Source organism: Triturus cristatus, chromosome 4_1 (genome assembly GCF_964204655.1).
Source record: "Triturus cristatus chromosome 4_1, aTriCri1.1, whole genome shotgun sequence".
Classification (NCBI taxonomy): domain Eukaryota; kingdom Metazoa; phylum Chordata; class Amphibia; order Caudata; family Salamandridae; genus Triturus; species Triturus cristatus.
The window spans coordinates 953,860,334-953,880,487 of record NC_140585.1 but is presented as its reverse complement, the minus strand read 5'-3'; the positions used below and the strand labels follow the sequence as shown (position 1 = coordinate 953,880,487).

At 45.2% G+C, this 20,154-nt stretch overlaps 1 protein-coding gene across 1 annotated transcript in view; it reads left to right on the top strand.

Moving 5' to 3' along the window:
• Positions 1-20,154, top strand: part of CFAP54 (cilia and flagella associated protein 54) — a 2,172,274-nt gene that overhangs the window by 1,754,887 nt on the left and 397,233 nt on the right. Inside the window, exon 58 of the mRNA XM_085653834.1 lies at positions 8,522-8,680. Within this exon, the coding sequence (XP_085509960.1) occupies positions 8,522-8,680 (159 nt within the window). The remainder of the gene's footprint in view (positions 1-8,521; positions 8,681-20,154) is intronic.

Sequence of the window (20,154 nt, the reverse complement as noted above, 5' to 3'; positions counted from 1 at the left end):
GAAGCCACTGCACTTCGACCATCTGGGCACTCTGAACATTGCTGGACTTCGTTTGGGCCTGACTCCATCTCCCTCTCAATCTGCTGAATCATATGCCTGAGAACCATACAGGATCCATGTAGGACCTGTGGAGCCTCAAAGACAACTGAAGATAATACCCCTTGGAGTCACTCCCCTGCATTCGCAGGCACTGCAACACTCCTGACTGGTCAGCTGATTCCAAACTCCTACGGACTCCACAGAGTCCAGCAACACAGAAGGTGAGTTTCTATGTCCCTCAAGGCCTGAGCTGCCTTCTCACCAAGTTTGAGGCCAGTATCCCTCATGGGGGCTGCAATACCCGAACCCCTGTGCACCGCATGTTTTTCAAGTGCATGTGCTTATTGGCAATTCCTTGACAAGTGCATTGGGCTTAGAGTAGCCCTCACCACTTGCGAATTTCTCCACAAAAATCTTCATCCACCTCGCACCAAGTGCTCCGTGGCTTGCTGTTTTGTGAAGCTGCTCGAGGTCCTCTCGTAACTCCTGTGCCTCTGGCCTGTGGGTCCCTTTGAGGGTAAACTTTGCTTGTCTTGGGTTCCCCTGTTTGCTCTGGGCTTGCTCTGACTCCCCTGTGTGGGGTGAGTCTCCTGGACCTTGCTGGTCCGGACCGTACATTTTCTTGACTTCCTGCATAGGTTTCTGTTGCCAAGGCTTGTTGGTGCTTCCGCCTGACACCGACCCCTCAGCACTCGTTATCCTTTGTGGGACAGCTCGCAGCTGGCTCCTGGTCATCCTCAACATCGCCTGGTCCCCGCAGCTGCAGAGTCAAGAGCACCGCCAATTATCCTGGAGCACCCGACTTCGGTGGGCAGTCACCTACCGAGCCCTTGGACGCTCCCAAGTGACCCAGACTCTGTCCCCTCTGCTTTAAGGTATTCCTCAACAAGAACCCATGTTTGGATTCCAACTGACATTCTTCTCCCTTTCATCAGCGGCTCTTCTTCAAAGTCCTCCATTGGGTTTGACGGCGGTTTTTGACGCCACTTCACACCTATGCACCCAGCTTCCCTGGGTTAGGTAACTTGGGTACTTTGGTATCCAGGGGTGGGGTGGCTCTCCAACCTTCTGTCTTCCACGGGGTTTCTTCCTAGTCCACTGGGAAGGGCCCTTAATCTCTAAAACTCCAACCGCTACTTTCACATAGAGTTGTACGGAGCACGCAGTCGTGTTCCCACACTGCACCCGTCCTCCGTAGGGTCCCCATCTACTCACCTTAGGTGGTTCCTTGAGGTCCCAGCGATTCTACGTCCTCTCAACACCGTCCTGACTCAAGTCATGGTTCTTATACCACTTTCTTAGTATATGGTTTGGTCCCCCCTGGGGCCCACTGTGTATTAGTGCTATATACTGTCATTTCTTTGCTTAAGTATTGTGGGCTTTGTGTCAATCTCCATGTAGGAAAGACTGTAACATACTAGATAGTGTTATATAATAAATACATATATATATATTTTTTAAAAAAAATTTTATTAGTTTTAAAAGTTTTACTTATCTTCCATCATTAATGCATCATTATCACAGCATTATCAAGTACTTTGCAATGAAATAGACCTATATACAATATTAGCTCAATTAATATTGACGTTACTTTATAACAAAATAATCATACATCATTGATATTGTTTGATCATCACTTCATAACCTGAAGGAACATTAAAAAAGATAGAATGAATATATATACAGATGGAACAGAGAAAAAGCTCAAGTGTATAAGATAAAAGTCCTTAAAATGACACCATTTCCTCCTTCCATTTCCTTATAGGCTCCCAAATTTTCAACCCAAGTTGCCTCTTCTTTTTGCCTTTACGTGCATAGATTGCTTTTTCCAAATTGTAGGCGGACAGTAAGCTTGCCAGCCATTGGTGCATGACAGGGGGTCTTGTATCCAACCAAGCCCTGGCAATAATTAATCTATACACTGCCATTGCTATAAACAGGAATTCACGATGTGGGACCCCCCGGTCTGGGCTAACCCCTAGCAGAACCAAAGTCGGTGTAAGCGAGACTTGGATACCTAAATATGTAGCTAAGAACATTTCCAAATCCCGACTTAATGTATATAGCTGAGGGCAAGATGCAAATATATGAGTAATATCTGCTCCTAAAGAGTTGCATCTTGGGCAACTAGTCCCCTTGGTGCCCCCCCACTGTGCAATTCTAGCAGGAGTATAGTACAAAGCATATATTGTTTTGTAGTGCTGGGCCTGCAGTGGAGCTGAACAGAGGACTGTATGTCCAAGGACCAATGATTCCTGAAACAATCCCGATTCAATGGATAACTTCCCCATCCATTTAGCGTCATATTTGGAGATATCATCTGGTTTTGCTTCTGCTAATACTGCATAAAAACTACGTATTGTACAATCCCCCCCCTTGCTTATTTTATCCAGTATTGCATTATTCCCAAATCCGGCAGGCCCCCCTTTCTTAGTGTTCAAAAAACTCCTAATTTGAAGATATTTAAAAAAACTTCTGGACGTTAGTGGTTAGATCCGCAAACTGCACTACTCCCTCTTGATCCAACAGGTCCCCTATCTGCCCTATCCCTTTGCTCGCCCATTCTGCCATAACATTATCCGCAAAAATCAATTCCGGGAATGACCTATTCCGATATAATCGGGTATATCTATTGAATCTACCTATTCCAATTTTTTCATGAATGCAGTCCAGATCTTGATAACCGCACTAAAACCTTGTCCTCTTGTAATATGAAAAGTCGGTACAACTCAGGAGACAGTTTTCAGCTTCTTCACCAAAAACCACTGCATATACATCCGTGGAGCTATTAGTGACCCTGCGGTCATGACCCCCCCCCCCAACTAAACCCTGCATATATTGTAGTGCCGCGGCCCAATAATACAATCTAAAATCCGGTGCACACCACCCCCCCTTTCTCTGGAAAGAGAAATAAATTTATAAGCCCTCCGTGTTTTCCCCTGAGCCCATATAAATCTATTCAAAATTAACTCTAGTGCATGGAACCACCTAGCCTCAAAATACAAGGGAATAGATCTAAAAAGATAAAGAAATTTCGGCAAAATTACCATTTTAATTATATTGGTACACCCAACCAAAGATAAATGAAGATTGTTCAATCGTTCCAAATCTAGTCGTACCGTTGCCATGAGAGGGGTCATATTCTGCTCCACCACATTTTCCACCTCTGCAGAAAGCTCAACGCCGAGATATACTGCCGACCTAACAACTCGATTATCATTACAGTGTGTATACCCATTTTTAACAATCTGTGTCTTAGTGCTGTTAAGTTTATACCCTGAGAGCTGCCCAAAGCGGAAGGCTTCATGTTCCACCTCCCTGATGGCCTTCGATGGATTAGACATTATAATGGCTACAGCGTCCGCATAGGCCAAGGTTTTACACACTCTGTCATTAATCACTACTGCAGGTATCTTATCGTTGGCCTCCAGGTTACGTAAGAATGGGTCCATAAAAAGGGCAAATACCAAGGGAGATGACGGACACCCCTGTCTAGTCCCTCTGCTTATCTTGACTGTTGGAGAATACCCTCTGTTGACCCTTATCCTAGCCATATGATCTCTATATAGTGTCTGAATGGCTTTTATATATCCCTCCCCTATGTCATACCATCTCATAATTGCCCAAAGGTAATCCCAGGAAACCCTATCAAACGCCTTCTCCGCGTCTAAGAATAAGGCTGCCATAGGGTCTCCCAGGACCTCTGTTGCATCAAATAGTGTGACTAACCGCCTAATATGCTGGGTAGTGCTTTTTCCAGGAATAAAACCATGCTGCGTTGGGCTAACCATGCTCTCAATGACTCTACCCAATCTTTTAGCTAAGATTTTAGAAAATATCTTGACATCTGCGTTCATTAACGTGATAGGTCTATAAGACCCGGGAAGTAACGGGTACTTTCCTTTCTTCAAAATTATTATGATGTCTGCTCCCCCCCAAGAGTCTGTGCTCGGCTCAAAATATCAAAAAGATCTTGCACAAGTATATCTTGAAACACCTTATAGAATTCGAGTGGGATCTGGTCAGGGCCGGCTGCTTTGCCTGAGGGAAGACTATTCAAAGCTGTTGTGACTTCTTCCAGCTGAATTGGTAAATCTAAGGCTGCTTTCTCTTCCTGCGGAAGTTTCGGTGGCAGTAAGTTACTAGTGTACCCTGCAACATCAAATCCCTGGTTTTCACCCTCCCTGGAGTACAGATCAGAATGAAACTGTCTAAAGACTTCTCTTATGGCGTCGGGGTCTGAGATCAAATTACCCTGTCCATCTGTAACCTCCTTGATATCCGCCGCGGATACATTCTGTCTTGTACGGACGGCTAATATGTGCCCCACTCTCTCACTTAGTTCATATGCATTCTCTTTTCTTATTAGGTAACTAACTGCTGCTTTCGTAGCAATGTTCTCAATGATTTCAGTTTTGATCAACATAATTTTGAGCAGCTCGTCCTCCAGAGGTAGATGTAGTTGAACTCCTTGAACCAACTCATTTTCCGCCTTACAGAGTTCTTTAGTCAGGCCATCCAATCTAACCTTGTCCCCCTTACGTTTATGGCCAGTATAGCTGAGGGTCTCCCCCCTAATCCCAGCTTTAAACGCGTCCCATACCATTCCTGGGGATGCTGTCCCTCTGTTCATTACCCAAAAACTCTTGATCCACATGTTCATATGTTCTCTATATCCCTCATCTTTAAATACTGCTCTCTCGAAGGTCCACTGTGAAACCTGTCTTTGTGACTGCCCTATATTCACTGCTAGAATCAGGGGATTATGGTCTGAGATAATTCTAGGATGCTTTTCCATAAAAAATCTCGCAGCGAGAGAACTAGAGATTAGAAAATAGTCAAGCCTAACCAAAACCTTATGCGGTGCAGAGAAAAAGGTGCTACCTTCCTTGTGAGGGTACAATTTAACCCACGGATCAATCAGAGAGTTGTGGTGTACCATTGCAGCCAGAGCCCTGTACATTTACTTCTTTCTACCAGTGTATTGCCCCCCCTTCTTGCGTAAAAGAGCTAAGTGGGTCGTGTATATTAAAATCCCCACAACATATTATGGGTTCTGGCCAGTGAGCCAGCTCAGTGTCTAGAAATTGAAAGACCTCCGGATCATCCTCGGTAGAACCATATATTGTAACCAAAGTGCACTTCACTCCCTTATATGTTATTTCCACCACCACCCATCGCCCCCATTGATCCTCTTTTTTTCTATTTACAACAGCCTCCCTACTCTTGGCTAAGATTGCCACTCCCCTTGTCCTTGTCCTTTGCTTAGAATAAGCCAGCAAATGAAATCCCAGTTGTTCCAAGAGATATCCCTTACCCCCTCAATATGCGTTTCTTGGAGACACAGAATATCTATCCGTAGTGTTTTAAGTATTGCAGCAGTTCTCATTCTTTTGTTGACATCGTTCAGCCCACAAATGTTAATTGATGCAATTCTGCACGACATTAAAACACGTCAAATGTACAACCACTTAGAAAAACCAGATCTTTAGAGTAACTAGAGTGAACACCAAAAAGCAATAAAGAGTATGCAGTACCGTACATGCTGTGAAAAGTGCATAACTTACATATACAACCACTCCCCCCCCCTTCCCCCATCTCCCCCCTTGACCTCCCCCTCCACCCGGGCTCCCGCCCTCCCCCCCACCCCCATCTACAGGCAAATAGGTCAGCCGTGACCTATGTGTGGCAGCTTTTGAAAGCAGCAGTCGCGTCCCACCCCCCCCTCATTGAAAGCCAGTTGTTAACCTGCCTTCTCCCTCCCACTCCCCCCCTAACAAAACGAAAAAGTAATCAGCCTAAATGGGAAACAAGAATCATTGTATGAAGAGGAGGAGGTACTGGCTAAAAGGGATAAAACCCCTATAATTCCTAACTAAGCCTACTGTATCCAAAAATCACCTATCCAACCTTCTGCCCCTTAAGTTCGTCGATGTATTGCTGCGCTTTTATCTCAGAAGTAAACATCTTTACGCATCCCTTAACAATAATCTTGAGCCTCGCTGGGTAGAGTAGGTATGCTTCATGGCCTAGGCTCTGTACAGGAGCTATCAGTTGCCTAAGGCGCCACATCCTCTCCACCGTGGCATGACAAAAATCTGGTCTTGCAAAGAATGTGGCCACCTCAAAGCTACGCCTAGCCTCTGGTCTTGCCTTATTCATTATATCTTGCCTAGCTAAACAGTTTCCAATATATATAAGGATAGCTCTAGGTTTCGTGGATTGCGACCCCCCCATATGTGTTCCTTTGTATCAATGGAAACCGGTGGCAAAGTGAGCAAGGGACTCACGTCTGAGCATACCCTGCCAACCCTCCGTCCATCACCACCCCCTTTTGTACCGCTTTGTTCGCCATAAGTTGGCAGGGTATGCTCAGACGTGAGTCCCTTGCTCACTTTGCCACTGGATTCAAGCAAGCCTGGCTGAAGACGGCTGAAATGCCAGAAACCGGTCCTAGGAAGCTTGTTTCCGGTCCAGGGAAGGCATGGCTTGGCAGTTCGGGCTGGACTGTTCCCATGAGGCACAGGGTCAGACTGATTTGCATATGGCCAGGTCTGAACTGGGGTGGCAGAGTGGGCTAAAGAACGGTGATGGATCAAACCCAGATCTGTTGACTGGGTGTGAGTGTTTGATTGGTTCTGATGCTCCGTCCATCACCACCCCCTTTTGTATCACTTTAATTAGTGGACATCACATAACAGGCCAGTCTCTCACACTGGGTGATGGTGAAGGGACAGGAAGTAGGTCTCTTGTGAACACCCCACACCAACATAACCATCCCTTGAAAAGTCAAACCACTGAATATACGTACAATTTGTCCACTTACCTGTGGCCTCTGTATTGTGTTCTGAAGGCTGAAGAAAGATCCAGTGGTCCCAATCTCGCTGCTAACTGGGAAGAAGAAAGAAAGAAAGAAGCAGATATTGGTTAATATTGATTGTCTATGGATGTTTGTAAAATAAACCACTACACAGAAAACAGAAAATAGAGTCTGTCTTGTATAGACCTGACCCCACTTTATGACACTAACTCTATATAAAAATCTGTTTTTTTTCTAAATTGGTCTCAAATGTCTTTATGAGTGAGTGTCTCATTAATTGACTGCGTGTAGAACAAACACTTATCACTACCCTCTGATAAGCCTAAGCTGCTTAACCATACTACCACAAATAGAGCACTTGGTATTATTAATTTAAGCACTGTAAATCACTAAGGGTTGCCTGTACTTTTTGCACAGTGTCCCCTTACATTGGCACTACTACATAAATAGCCAGCTTCCTACAAACTGGTAAAGGCCCACTGCTCTCAACATTTCAATGTCCAAAGACACAGCCTCTGCTTTTCTCTTTTCCCTGCCTCTTGAAAATATATTAATTAGGCAGAGGAAAAAGAAAGGCAGAGGCCATGCAGGAGGACCCACACAGCCTTCACCCTTCCCTTCTGTAGCTCAGTGGTACTAGGGCTTCAATTGAAGGAGGGGTGAATGCTGCTCAGCTCCTGAGTCTGCCAGGCTTGGCTGAACTACCAAAAGCAGTTCAGCCAAACCAAAGAGGACCAGGGGCCAGGGGCTGACTTAAGCACTCTTTCACGTGGCTGTGCACGTGGCTGTTAGCTGCAGAACATTCACAGCAACAGCTGTGAACAAACGCTTCGGAGCCAAGCCAAGAGGATTTCAAACCCTGTTAAAGGCTCTGCCCTTTAACGCTGGAGCGGGCCATTAATGGCCAATGTAGCTCGCTGTGGCGGCATTTAAAGCTATAATAGAACTTCCTCTCATTTCTGGTGGAAGCACAAGTGAGGAGCATAAACTAGTGCATAATGTCTTCCTTCGTACTTTTGCCAGTGTATTTTCCCTGGGATTGCTTGTAAGGAAGGAGGATTATTGTGACCACACAAATGTAAATCAGGTCCTTGCACTACTGACACCTATTTTAAATTGTCTGGCCCAGTCTGAGGTTCCCATTAATTTTCAAGGTAAAAGAGACTATTGACTAAGAGAATAGTCCCACTATATGTCACTACAGCTAACGGTTATAGCGTTCATTCTGTGTTGTGAACCTTGACAGTTTTTTTGAAAAATATGACAGTATTGCTTTCAAGTTCGGTTAAAGGTATACATTTTTTGTTGAAGTACCAGTGATAATGCTTGTATTTTTTTCTTAGCTCGACTCACTGTGATGGGGAAAGAAGATAGAGCTCAATTGGTGTGGCTATTGTATAGGAGATGCCTTTTACATATAGACCTTTGCTCCATTTAGATACATTTCTTATAAGTGTTGTCATTCTAAATGAGATGCTCTATGAGCAAGTTGAGGCTGATTAGTACAGCAGATTTTTTAAATCTGAAATGTTTCTTCCTACTTTGATAACGAAGCTTTTAGATGTACTGCTGCTTCAGTGTGGTTGGTACTTTAAATGTGAGTTTTACTCATTGTCGCTGTTCCCAAGCGCTTAAAAGTCACCTGTAAATTATCCATTGCAGGTAACACGTTGGCACACGAAGCGCCTTGCGCAATAGTACCCGAGGAATTGTCTTCGCTTTGTCTGTCCGCTCATAGTTTGCTTGGAACTGCATTAGAGCTGTGCAGACTCTCGTCCTCTCAAGAGTTTGATCTGGAAGCCGAAATTATTTTCCAAAAAGGTAAGTAGATTCTTAAATCTAGTTCCCACACACTGTTTCTTTATCAGTTTGTGTTGGTGCTACTTCAAAATGCTAGTGCTTTGCTATGATCTAAGCCACAAACTTAACATCTCAGTGTCTTAATGTCAGTCGTACACTGATGTGTATGAAGTAACTACTTGTAGTTTTTGTGGTAGTCTAAATCCCTAATTTATCACTTGAAAATCTTCCAGCAAGGAATTTATACTTTCAATTTTCAGAGTGTGAAGAGGAAGCACTGTTTTTTATTATTAATAAGGTGCAGGCGACAGTCTGTCTTTTGCACTTTTTGTAGTTGACAAATCCTTAGGTGTGTGAGAAAAGAGTACATCTTGCAGAATACGGTGATTACTATGTGTCTTACTACGAGGATAATACATTTGCACTGCACTAACCTATTGGGACTGGGAAAGTTGTGTAAAGTGCAGAAGATACACATAAATGCATTTTACAGATTTATAAATTGTACAATGAGTTTGTAAATGATGAAAGAGCTTTAAGTTTCCTTCCTCTGTCTAAACAACATGCACGCTGAAAATTAATTTTAGCCGTCGGTTTTGATATTCCCAGAGACTCGCTTCCAATTTACTTCGAATTAACTTTTCAAAATACAGTTTCCACATTGTTCAAAATGGGATTAATATCGAGGCACTTGTGAACCTTTCGTGGCTCCTTTAACATCATGCCGGTCTTCAGAAATACACGTTGCCCAGAAAAGGCCCAAACAATTATTTTGCACCTTTTTGGTTATGCCTCTGATCAGAGAAAGCAGTCATACTATTATGAGGTTTTCCTAAAAATGTCACTATCATTTCCGTTTATTTATTTTTTAAACGTATTTTTTTCTAAGCCCGGGCGGAGCAGGCGGAGTTGCTCTAGGCAGAGCTCTACAGAGTTGGGTAAAAACTCCGTGGAGCTCTGCTCCGCGCCTCCCACCGCCCCCATACACATTTATCATATACAAATTACAATTAAGGTAAATAAAAGTACACTTATCTGTATCGCGGCGTCTCCGGGCTGCCCTCCTCCTTGCCGTGGGCCTGCAGAATACCCAACATCAGACGTACGTCATGGTAGAACTGCGCATGCGCAGTCCTACCATGACGTACGTCTGACGTAGGGGATTACGGCGAGGAAGAGGAGGCCAGCCCGGAGACGCCGCGATAAAGGTATGTGCATTTTTATTTACCTTATCTGTACATATTTATTGAGGGGCGTCGGAGGCGGGAGGGTTCGGAGGCGAATTCCGCTCCGCTGCGGAGTCGGACGTTTTGCAGGAACTTCGCGCTCTCCACGGAACGCGGAGTATGCAAAAATCCACAAACTCCGCCAGCGGTGCGGAGTTCGTAGCCGAGGGTTAATTTTTTCGTGTAGTCTTGCGATTCTACATTAGAGTTTTTGGCACACATTACTGAACGATTTACGAATGTTTCCTCAAAATGATTCTACAAATCACACAGCCCCACTGCTAACCGTGAAGGCCGGTCTCTGGAACTGCTTTCCCAATACCTGAAAAAGGGTTGTATGCTCAAATTCAGCTACGCAGAAGGTCTCCCTTAAGCCTAACCAAAATCTTGAGGTAAGGAGATGCAAGACCACAAATACTGCAATCCAGTCTGATAGCCTTTGCAGAGTGCTTGAGATAGCCTAACCCATCCAGGAGCTCTTTAGGAAAACAGTGGGGAAAATAACTGTCTGCAGTTTTCTGTAGAGCTGGAAGAAAGTTGTTCTAATGCTGAATGGTATATTCTACATAGATTCCGTCTCTCCCTTAAGAATTTGTCCACCAATATATGCTGTCAAGTAGTTGTGTACAATCTGAGCTCCTCCTTTAGATATTGTGACACATTGTCATCCACTGCTCCAACAGCATTAAAGGTAGTGCACGTTTTAAACTGTCTTCCTACTCCATTTTAACTGCAATATCGTCCATGCTGACTAGAAATAACAAAAAATGACTTAATCCTCATCTGTCCCAACGCTATGTTGTGAGCAATAATATTTACAACTTGATTTGCTTTTGAACATTTTCTGATCACCTTCACCCGTTAGTCCCACAAACCCATGACATTCAGAGATGCTTAGCATCACCAGCCCTCTCCAGCAGACTGATGGATGCCTTCTCAGAGCTTTGCACACTCCTCATGATGTATGGCTCCAGTCACATTATGTGCAGCAACTTAAACTTCTCGTCAGCCATTTTCTAATGAATTCTGTTACTCCTTAAGATATACTGGTATTAGCAGTTCCACACATTTAGCTGTTTATTTACCGTTGGCCAACTTAACTCAAGTAGCTCTCTACTAGTAGGTCTTTCCCTATATTCTTTTACCCCACTAGATAAAGTTCCAGGGGCATATCATCAAGACGATTATCGCCGCTTTAGCGGCCGTTTTCGGCCGTAAAGCGGCGATTATCCTAACCCGGTATTAGGAAGGGCATGCTAACCGGCTTTAGTGTGTGTCATCGCACATTTCACTAACGCCTTGCATCTCATCGCTAATGAGATGCAAGGTAGGCATTCCTGACATTCACTACATGTCAGAACATCGATATGACGGCTTCGCCCTATCAACAAGGATGCCCCATTCCCGCGTTGCGACTATGAAAGTCGCGCAAAGACCCAATTAACGCTGGTTTCTAACGCCAGGTTAATTTTTGACTTACCCATATTGCCCTATGGGGGGTGGATTGTCATGCTGAAACCCCTCACGGCTTATCAACAAGGACTACCCTATCGCTGACATGTTATCGCTGGATTACCAGCGATGTTGCAGCATTTCGCTACTATCGCTGGATATTTTATCGCTTTCGAGATAGCCGTTGATGATAACGTGCTATCTCAGCGTTAATCTCCAGCGATAGACGGCGATAACTTCAATCGTGCTAAGTGCGATTAGCGATATTTACCGCAGGGCCTTGTAGATATGCCCCTAAATTTCGCTAAAGGAACTCTCTTCAATCACTCCAGAGAAACATCTACCACACAGTAATTAATACCACCAAACCAGCTAGCTTTTAGCCACAAATAGCTCCTCTTGTTTCATCCCGGAGCACGGTTCAGAGTCGTACTTACCGAGAGTGGCATCCGCCTTAGCTCTTGTGATGTCTGAGGTGTTTTATTTAGGCTGCGTTCATTTAATTTACCACTAAAAAGGAGCTTTCTGCTAGCTGAAATTTACCTAGTGCCTCTACGTACATCATTTAAGACTTCCCTCAAAGAACACTTTAAAAGATTCACCGTAATTACCTTTTCTACACACTAATCTGTTTTTTAATCACTGCAATTTCTATACATTTTAAATGATAAAATGTATGTACTGTTCAGTTGTTGTTTATCAACCCGATATTTAACCCACATCTATGTACCACCCAAAACGGTTAAGGTTTCTGAGTTCCCTTGCTATAGTCAACTTTTGTTGTATAAATGCTTTGCTGTTTGTGACTAAATAAGTAAATAATATTTATATACTGAATTTCATTTCTCGGACACTCTTCCCTTCAGTATCTACATGATGCACTCTAAAGTCTACAATTTATGTGTGCAGTCTCTAATTTTCTTACTACAGTCTAATTGTGGCATCTCTAGTCGCCTGTAAAAGAAACATGACATAGATTCTCTATTGCAGTAAGGCATTATAGTTAAGTTTTGATACTGCAGTGCTTGCTCCTACAGCCAGCAGAAAGTGTGAAATGTAGTCACAGACTATATTTACAACAGCTGAATGAACAATGCCAAGAAGAACCATGTACACAGTTCTTATTTACAACTCCTAGAATTCATCACACAAAATCCAGAATCTTTCTACAAGTTGCCACACATTCTGAATGATTGCATATTGATGTGTTTAGGATCACGCTAAAAGTTCCTCATTTAATGTACACATTTGCAACCATGGTAGTTCTTTCATATGAAAAGAAGCAAGAAACCAAAGATTTATGCTTTTTGTGGAAGGTTAATGGTGGTATCATGTATTACAAGGAATTTAGGGCCAGATGTACACATTTTAGGAATAGTGATTGCCTTATTGCGATTTTCTCAAACTACGAATCACAATTAGGAAATTGCTATTCCTAATGTATGAAACACATTGAGTTTAATTTAGCAATTCCTACTGGGTCGACCTACCTCATGAATATTAATGAGGTAAGTCGCAGTTTGCAACCCATTTGGAATTGAAGTCCATCACACCAATGGTGGCCTGCTGGGGTCAGCAGACCACCAGGTTGTGATTGCTTTTTGATAAAGCAACCTTTTTTTTAATGCAGCCTATTTAACTTAAAGACAAACAAGATGCTTTTTCTTTTTTATGGAGTTTTATATAGTGCAAACTTGACCCGAAGGTATCGGGTATCAAAGCGCTTTACATGAGCACCAGTTGCGTTACATAAGAACACATTCATTTTTGTTAGGCACAGGGAGATTAAGGGCCATATGTAGGTAAATTATTTTTACCGATTCTTAAATACCGAATTTTACCGAATCGGTATTTAAGAATCGGTAAGTTATATGTAGGTCAACAATCGGTAAACATTACCGAATCGGTAAAATTCGGTAAACATGAATCGGAATTTACCGAATCGGTAAATACCGAAGCGGTTTTTTCCGATTCGGTAAATACCGAAGCGGTATTTTCCGAATCGGTAAATACCGACGTGGTATATTCCGATTCGGTAAATACCGATTCGGTAAATACCGAATCGGCAGTTCAAAAACACATGACTTCAAGCAGCCAATCCTGTGCAACCTCAACCCCACCCAACCAGGGAGTGGCCACACCCAGGCAGGTGCACACAATTAGCAGACTCTGGAGAGGCTGGGAGTGCTGAGGAGAGGAAGAGAGCAACTGCCAGATTCAGACCTGGAGACTGCAAGAATGGCCAGCCAGGACACAGAGAGGGAAGGAGGGGAGAGGAAGCGAAAGCTCAAATTCAGCCCAAAGGAGCTGCAAGTTCTGGTGGAGGAGGTCGTGAAGCAGCACCAGAAACTATTTGGGAAACTGTCACAGCAAGTGCCTGAGTCAGAAAAATGAAAGATCTGGCTTGGAATCCAGGCACAGGTGAATGCCATGGGAGTGACCCCCCGGGACATCGATGTCCTGAAGAAGCGGTGGTATGACATCTGCATCATCACAAAGAGGAAGGTGGCAGAATTAAAAAAAGAGGCCAGCCAGACAGGAGGTGGACGCAACAGAGCACCAGCCCTGACAGAACTGGAGGAGCTAGTGGAGACAACGATTGAGCCAGAAAGCATCGTGGGGATTGGGGACGCTGACAGCTCCGCCAGAGGCACCTCCAAACAAGGTAAGACGCTTGCACAGCAATGTGCCCCCCCTACCCCTATCCCAACTCCCAAAATGTGCCATGAGAATCCCACTCCAGTACAGGTATTAGTGCATGCCTGCAATGCATCATGGGAGATGTAGTCCCTGAAAGGCCAAACATGATACGAGGACATTGAGATACTGTCTAGAAATTGTATTGTCATGTCATCAAGAAAAAGCTTCAGGTACACTTAGCTGCTGTTGCTTTTCTGTCCACAGGCACTACTGCGCACAGAACTGGCCATGAGAAGGGAGAGAGGGCACACCACACACCCAGCACAGAGAAGGCCACCACCAGTTCCGCCCAGGGAACGGCACCACAGGCAGTTACACCACCCCAGCCAGCATCGCCGCTCCTGCCAGCATCCCCAGTTCTGCAGGTTTCACCACCATCTTCACCTCCTGCATTGCACAGGTTGAGGAGGCGTCCTGCAGCCAGGTTGGATGTGACCGACTCATCATCCGAGGAGTCGAGGGGCCCGGAAACGTCCACTGTACCCCAGGATGTAACCCATGCCAGTGTGCCTTCCGAGTCTGAGGGAGAACACACAGTTGGCAGACGGCGCCGCAGGGCTCGGCCGCAGAGTCCACCTCCCCTTGGGCAGGGCCATGGAGTGTTCTCAGGTCTTGAGGGCACCATGGTGAAAATACAACGCGTCCAGGCAAGGGCAATGGTGTCCGTACAGCGACAGATGCGTGGCCTCAACAACACCTTTGGAAACATTGAAAAGGGCATTACCACCATGGCAGGGGGCATTGCTGATATGGCAGCGGGCATGCGGGACATGTCCCAATCCATCATGCTGCTGTGCTCAAAGTTCGATGAGGACAGGGCCACACGGCGCAGGGGACATCAGAGGAAGGATCAGACCTCGAGGGCAGTGAACCGGCTGGCGACTGCCACATCGCTGATCTGCAGGCGCTCTGTGGCGATGCAGGAGGGCCTTGCACAGTGCAGCACAGATGTGTCCAGGGGGATGGTTAGGGTCACAAGTGCACTAGAAGTGCTGCTCACCAGCCAGTCTGCAGCAGCTGGCGCTTTGGATGCTGGCGACACAGAAGACACAACCAGCAGGAGCAGCATAACCCCCCCTGTCCCAGACACTCGTCGGAGCAACAGGCGTCAACGTGGTGCCACTGGTACCCCAGCCAGTGAGGACGCCCCCTTAATTCCATCCCGCACTGCTGCGCGTGGGCGCAAACATTAATGCGTCATGCGAAACAATGACACATTTGGGTGAAGTAACCCTTAACTCACAAAATTTTATTTTTCATTGTTGTTGGAATACAATTTCCTTTGTGTTGTGGCGTAGTGCTGCCTGATTAAACTACGTTATGGCATCCAACTACAGGCTGTGTCCCCTTACTCATTCAGAAATAGTTGGATGTGATCTCTGCCCGTCTCACTCTTCCATCTGTTGCTGTTTGTACTCCTGCTGTGTTGGCCTCTGCATGTGCAGACTCATCATCATTGTCCTCAATATATGTAATTTCGACCTCTGTGCCTCTCTTTGTGGCAAGGTTGTGCAGCATTGCACAAGTGGCAATAATCTTGCAGCAGAGGATGGGTGTGTACTGGCGTGCACCTCCACTCTTATGGAGGCAGCGAAACCTGCTCTTCAGTAGTCCAAACGTGCGCTCCACCACATTGCGAGTAGATTTGTGTGCCACATTATATCGTCTCTCACTCTGGGTTGATGGGTGTAGGTAGGGAGTGAGGATGAATGACCGCACGGCATATGCACTGTCCCCTAGGTGAGTAAAAGGGAGACATCAGTCACATGCCTCAATACACTATGATTTGCACTGAGTACTATGTAGCGTCACTGTTACTTACCTAGCAGGTATCCTTCTCCAAATTCTCCCGCAAGCAGTCGTGTGTAGATCCCACTGTTCTGGAAGATGTAGGAGTCATGGGTGCTCCCAGGGAATTTGGCAACGATATCAGTGATGATGTTCCCTGCATCGCAGATTACCTGCACATTGATGGAGTGGGTGGACATTCTGTTTCTGTAGATGTGCTCAGTGGCAGCTGGTGGGCAGATTGGGATGTGTGTGCCATCTATACAGCCAATGACATGGGGGAACTGTGCCATGTGATAAAAGTCAGTTTTAGTTTTCTGCAGTTCAGCCTGTGTGTTTGGAAAGCTGATGTAGTGGTGCATTCTCTGCATCATGGCATCCAGGAACTTCCTGAAGAAACGGGACAGGCAACTCTGGGATACACCGCCCACCGCAGCTATCACCCCCTGGTAACTGCCAGATGCAAGTAGGTGTAGGCTGCAGAGCACCTGCACATGTGGTGGTATGGCATGCGCCCTTCTTGTTGGCTGGTCCAGGAGTGGGTGCAGGTCCCTTATCAGGTCCATGATGGTTTGGGGGTGTAGCCTGTACCTTTCATGTATCTCTGCGTCAGTCAGTTGGAAGAGTGTGATGCGGTGTCTGTAGATGCGTTCCTCCCATCTCCATATCCTCAGTCCTGCAGCCTGTAGACGTAGCCGCCTTGCAATGACATACAGAGCGGCCATGTTGTCCATGCTGTTGCATTTTGGGATTGCTTAAATGCACTGTTGAAAATTACCACCTGCTTTCTATCAGTGTTAATTACCGACTCTTATTTACCGATTTTGAAGGATTTCTTAATTACCGAATTTACATACATATCATTTTTCCGTATTACCACTTCATATTTACCACTTCATATTTACCGATTCGGAAAATATGTATTCGGTAAATTTGAAGCGGTATTTTTGAAGTCGGTAAATTTGAATCGGTATTTACCGATTCATATTTACCGAATATGGGTTTTTGGCCTCCTACATCTCAACTATCTAAATACCGGTCGGTAACGGGTTTTTTACCGAATTTCGGCCGTTACCGACCGGTATTTGGCTACCTACATGAGGCCCTTAAGTGATTTGCCCAGAATCACAGGATGTTGCGCGTCCTTGTTGAGACTCAAATCCAGTTCCCCAGTTTAGAGGTCGACTGCCCTTGCCAATAGGCCAACTCCTCTCCCTCTTAAAAAGGAAAAAAATTAAAAGTTTACGTTTGATTTTTTAAGAGTAAGCACTGGTCCGTGAAACCTCTGCCTGAACTTAAAACATTTTTGTATCACCATTCACAAAGGGGAAGGCAGGGCCTACTCTAGGGCGATGCGACCTTTGCCATCGCACCAGGTGCTGACTTCAGGGGGCGCCTGTTTGTAAGTTTATTTTGGTCTCAATAGCACTTGCTGCTGAGTTCCTTGCTCCCTGCAATTTCCAGGCAACAATAAAAATGTCAAGATAACTCTGGTGATTCCTGGAGAGAGATCGGAGTTTTGTCTAGTTGAGGTTTTGACTGATCATAAAATAGCACAGATGATTAATATGCTAGCTGCAAAGAACGTGTACCATGCAGATCTCAAAGTGCACATAATGTAAATAGATCAGTGGAATACTGGGTTTGTAAGAGAGAGATCCTTGTTACTTGCAGTTTATAAGTTAAAATCCTACCATAAAACAGTGAATTATTAACTGTCATCAAAAAACTGCATGTACACTGCAAAGAATAGATTAGAGCATAGATTAATGTTGCAAAAAGGGTTAATTCGGGTAAAAATTGATTCTTAATATTAAAGAGAATCCTAACTATGGTGTTCTGTTTTCAATTCTGAGTTTTGCTTCTCCAGACCAAGCACTCTTAAACTATACTGCCTACCGGTATGGATGACATGTCACTCCTACACCTTGTAGTCCTCTGTCTTATGTAACATTTCCTACTTGCTGATTTAGATGACGTATGATAGATTGTCTCTGTGTAATGTTTGTGTGATGCAAAGTGCTCTGACACCCTACACTGATATAAGTATTGCTATATAACTAATTAAATGCAGCTGAAAGAGAGTGGTTATGGAGCCTTGAGAGGCACAGTTAAAAGGTTATCCATGGTGGAGGTGGTCACAATTCCACCATGGGTGGGGGGCGCCAACAAACATTGTCGCACCAGGCGCCACCAGTGCTAAAGTCGGCCCTGGGGGAAGGAGGTCCCATGGGGGCCTCTTCCCATTTGGAAATGGTTACCACCGCCTCTGAGGTGTCGGTAAAAAAATGAATGTTTTGTGAACGTAATTTGGTCGCACATTCATACATAATATAGTGAATCGGTGTTAGGAACGGACGCCCTAAACACGCTCCTTCCAAAAACCAATTGGCAAACCCAAATTGTGATTCGATAACAGGTTACCGAATCACAATTTGGGTTTTGTACATTTAAAAAACCTTCTTTGCAGTCTCAGTAGTGGAATTCTGCCAATCGGACTGTTAGCACCTCAAGCTAGGTTTTGTATATGTGGCCCAAAATACCTTCTGACTCAAAGTTCCATGATTTTATAAAGGAACTCTGTCTTCGACCTTATTCATCTATATGGTCAACAAACTCTTCAATGACTTCCAATATCCTTGCATGCTATAGAACGTACTACTCTATCTCATGTATCATCTTCACCTATTCTTCACCACAGTTCACCAAAACATATCACAAAGCGTCAAGGATCCAAAAATAATGAACCCCAGATCCCTTTATTTATATGCTCAACAACACTGACCATCATGCAAGGAATTACAATGTTTCAGAAGCAAACAAAATCCCATAAAAAGCTGCTCAGCCCCATGCATCCTAAATCATCTTTTTAGGTTCCAGCATTTTTATTAATGTGCCCTGGCAATACAAGGATTAGGAAGACTGCATTCTTCATTGCATGATACATACAATGGTTGGAGACGTGTAATCTGCCAGCCGTTGATTACATCAATATCAAAGTGACAAAAAGTTAGAAAGTTAGGTAGCTACGTAGCAACTGCATGGGGCTGACGATCATGAAACCTAGGCCCTGATAACAAGTTGGGTGGAGTAGGGTTTCTCTGTGGAATTCGGTTCCACCTGATCATGTCTTGTCTGGTGTCTCTGCACCCAGTTTTCCCATATGTGGGAAAAGTGGGCCCAGTTTTACCGGCCAGAAATTCTGGGCGATAAAATTAGGTGTGTTTTAGCTGAAACAGCAGCCAGTCCTCAGGAGCTGGCCCTGCCAGACTTTTTTTTCTCTGAAGTAAGGGTAGGGGATGCAGTGCTTCCCCCTGCCAGAAGTATTGTCCCCTTCCATCCCATATCCTCCTCATCCCCCTATCCACCCCTTCCCCGTACAGAAGTCCCTGTACAAATTTACTATGGTAAATGAGTGCATTAAACCCCTCTGAAAAGAGGCTACCCTGCAGAATACCAACACTATAATTCCTCATCTGCTGTTATTTCCAGTTCTGATTTATTTAGCTCATAATTGCACAGTACTGGTGGATGTTACAACACAGTAATGACACTGGCAGAAGAACAGTGCACAATCAATCAATCAATCAATCATAACATTTGTAAAGTGCACTACTTACCCGTGAGGGTCTCAAGGCGCGGAGGGTGGGGGTGCTGCTACTGCTCGAATAGCCAGGTCTTGAGGAGTATTCTGAAGGTTAGCAGGTCCTGGTTCTGCCATAGGAGGATGGGGAGGGTGTTCCAGGTCTTGGCGGCGAGGTGGGAGAACAATCTGCCACCAGAGTTCGCTCTTCGGATGCGGGGGACTGTGGCGAGGGCGAGGTCGGCGGAGCGGAGCTGGCGGTTGGGGGTGTAGAAGCTGAGTCGTCTGTTGAGGTATGCTGGACCAGTGTTGTGGAGTACCTTGTGTGCATGGGTGAGGAGCTTGAAGGTGATCCTCTTGTTGACGGGGAGCAGGTCTCTCAGGTTGGGTGTGATGTGGTTGCGGCGAGGGATGTCGAGGATCAGGCGTGCAGAGGCGTATTGAATGCGTTGAAGTCGTTTCAGGAGTTTGGCCGAGGCTCCTGCGTAGAGGGCGTTTCCGTAGTCCAGCCTGCTGCTGACGAGAGCCTGGGTGACCGTTCTTCTTGTTTCGTGGGGTTCCACCTGTAGATCTTGCGAAGCATGCGGAGGGTGTTGAAGCAGGATGCCGAGACTTCGTTGACCTGCTGTCATGGAGAGAGTGGAGTCGAGGATGAACCCTAGGTTGCGTGCTTGGTCGGTGGGTGTTGGAGCTGTTCCCAGTGCGGTAGGCCACCAGGAGTCGTCCCAGGCCGAGGGGGTGGAGCC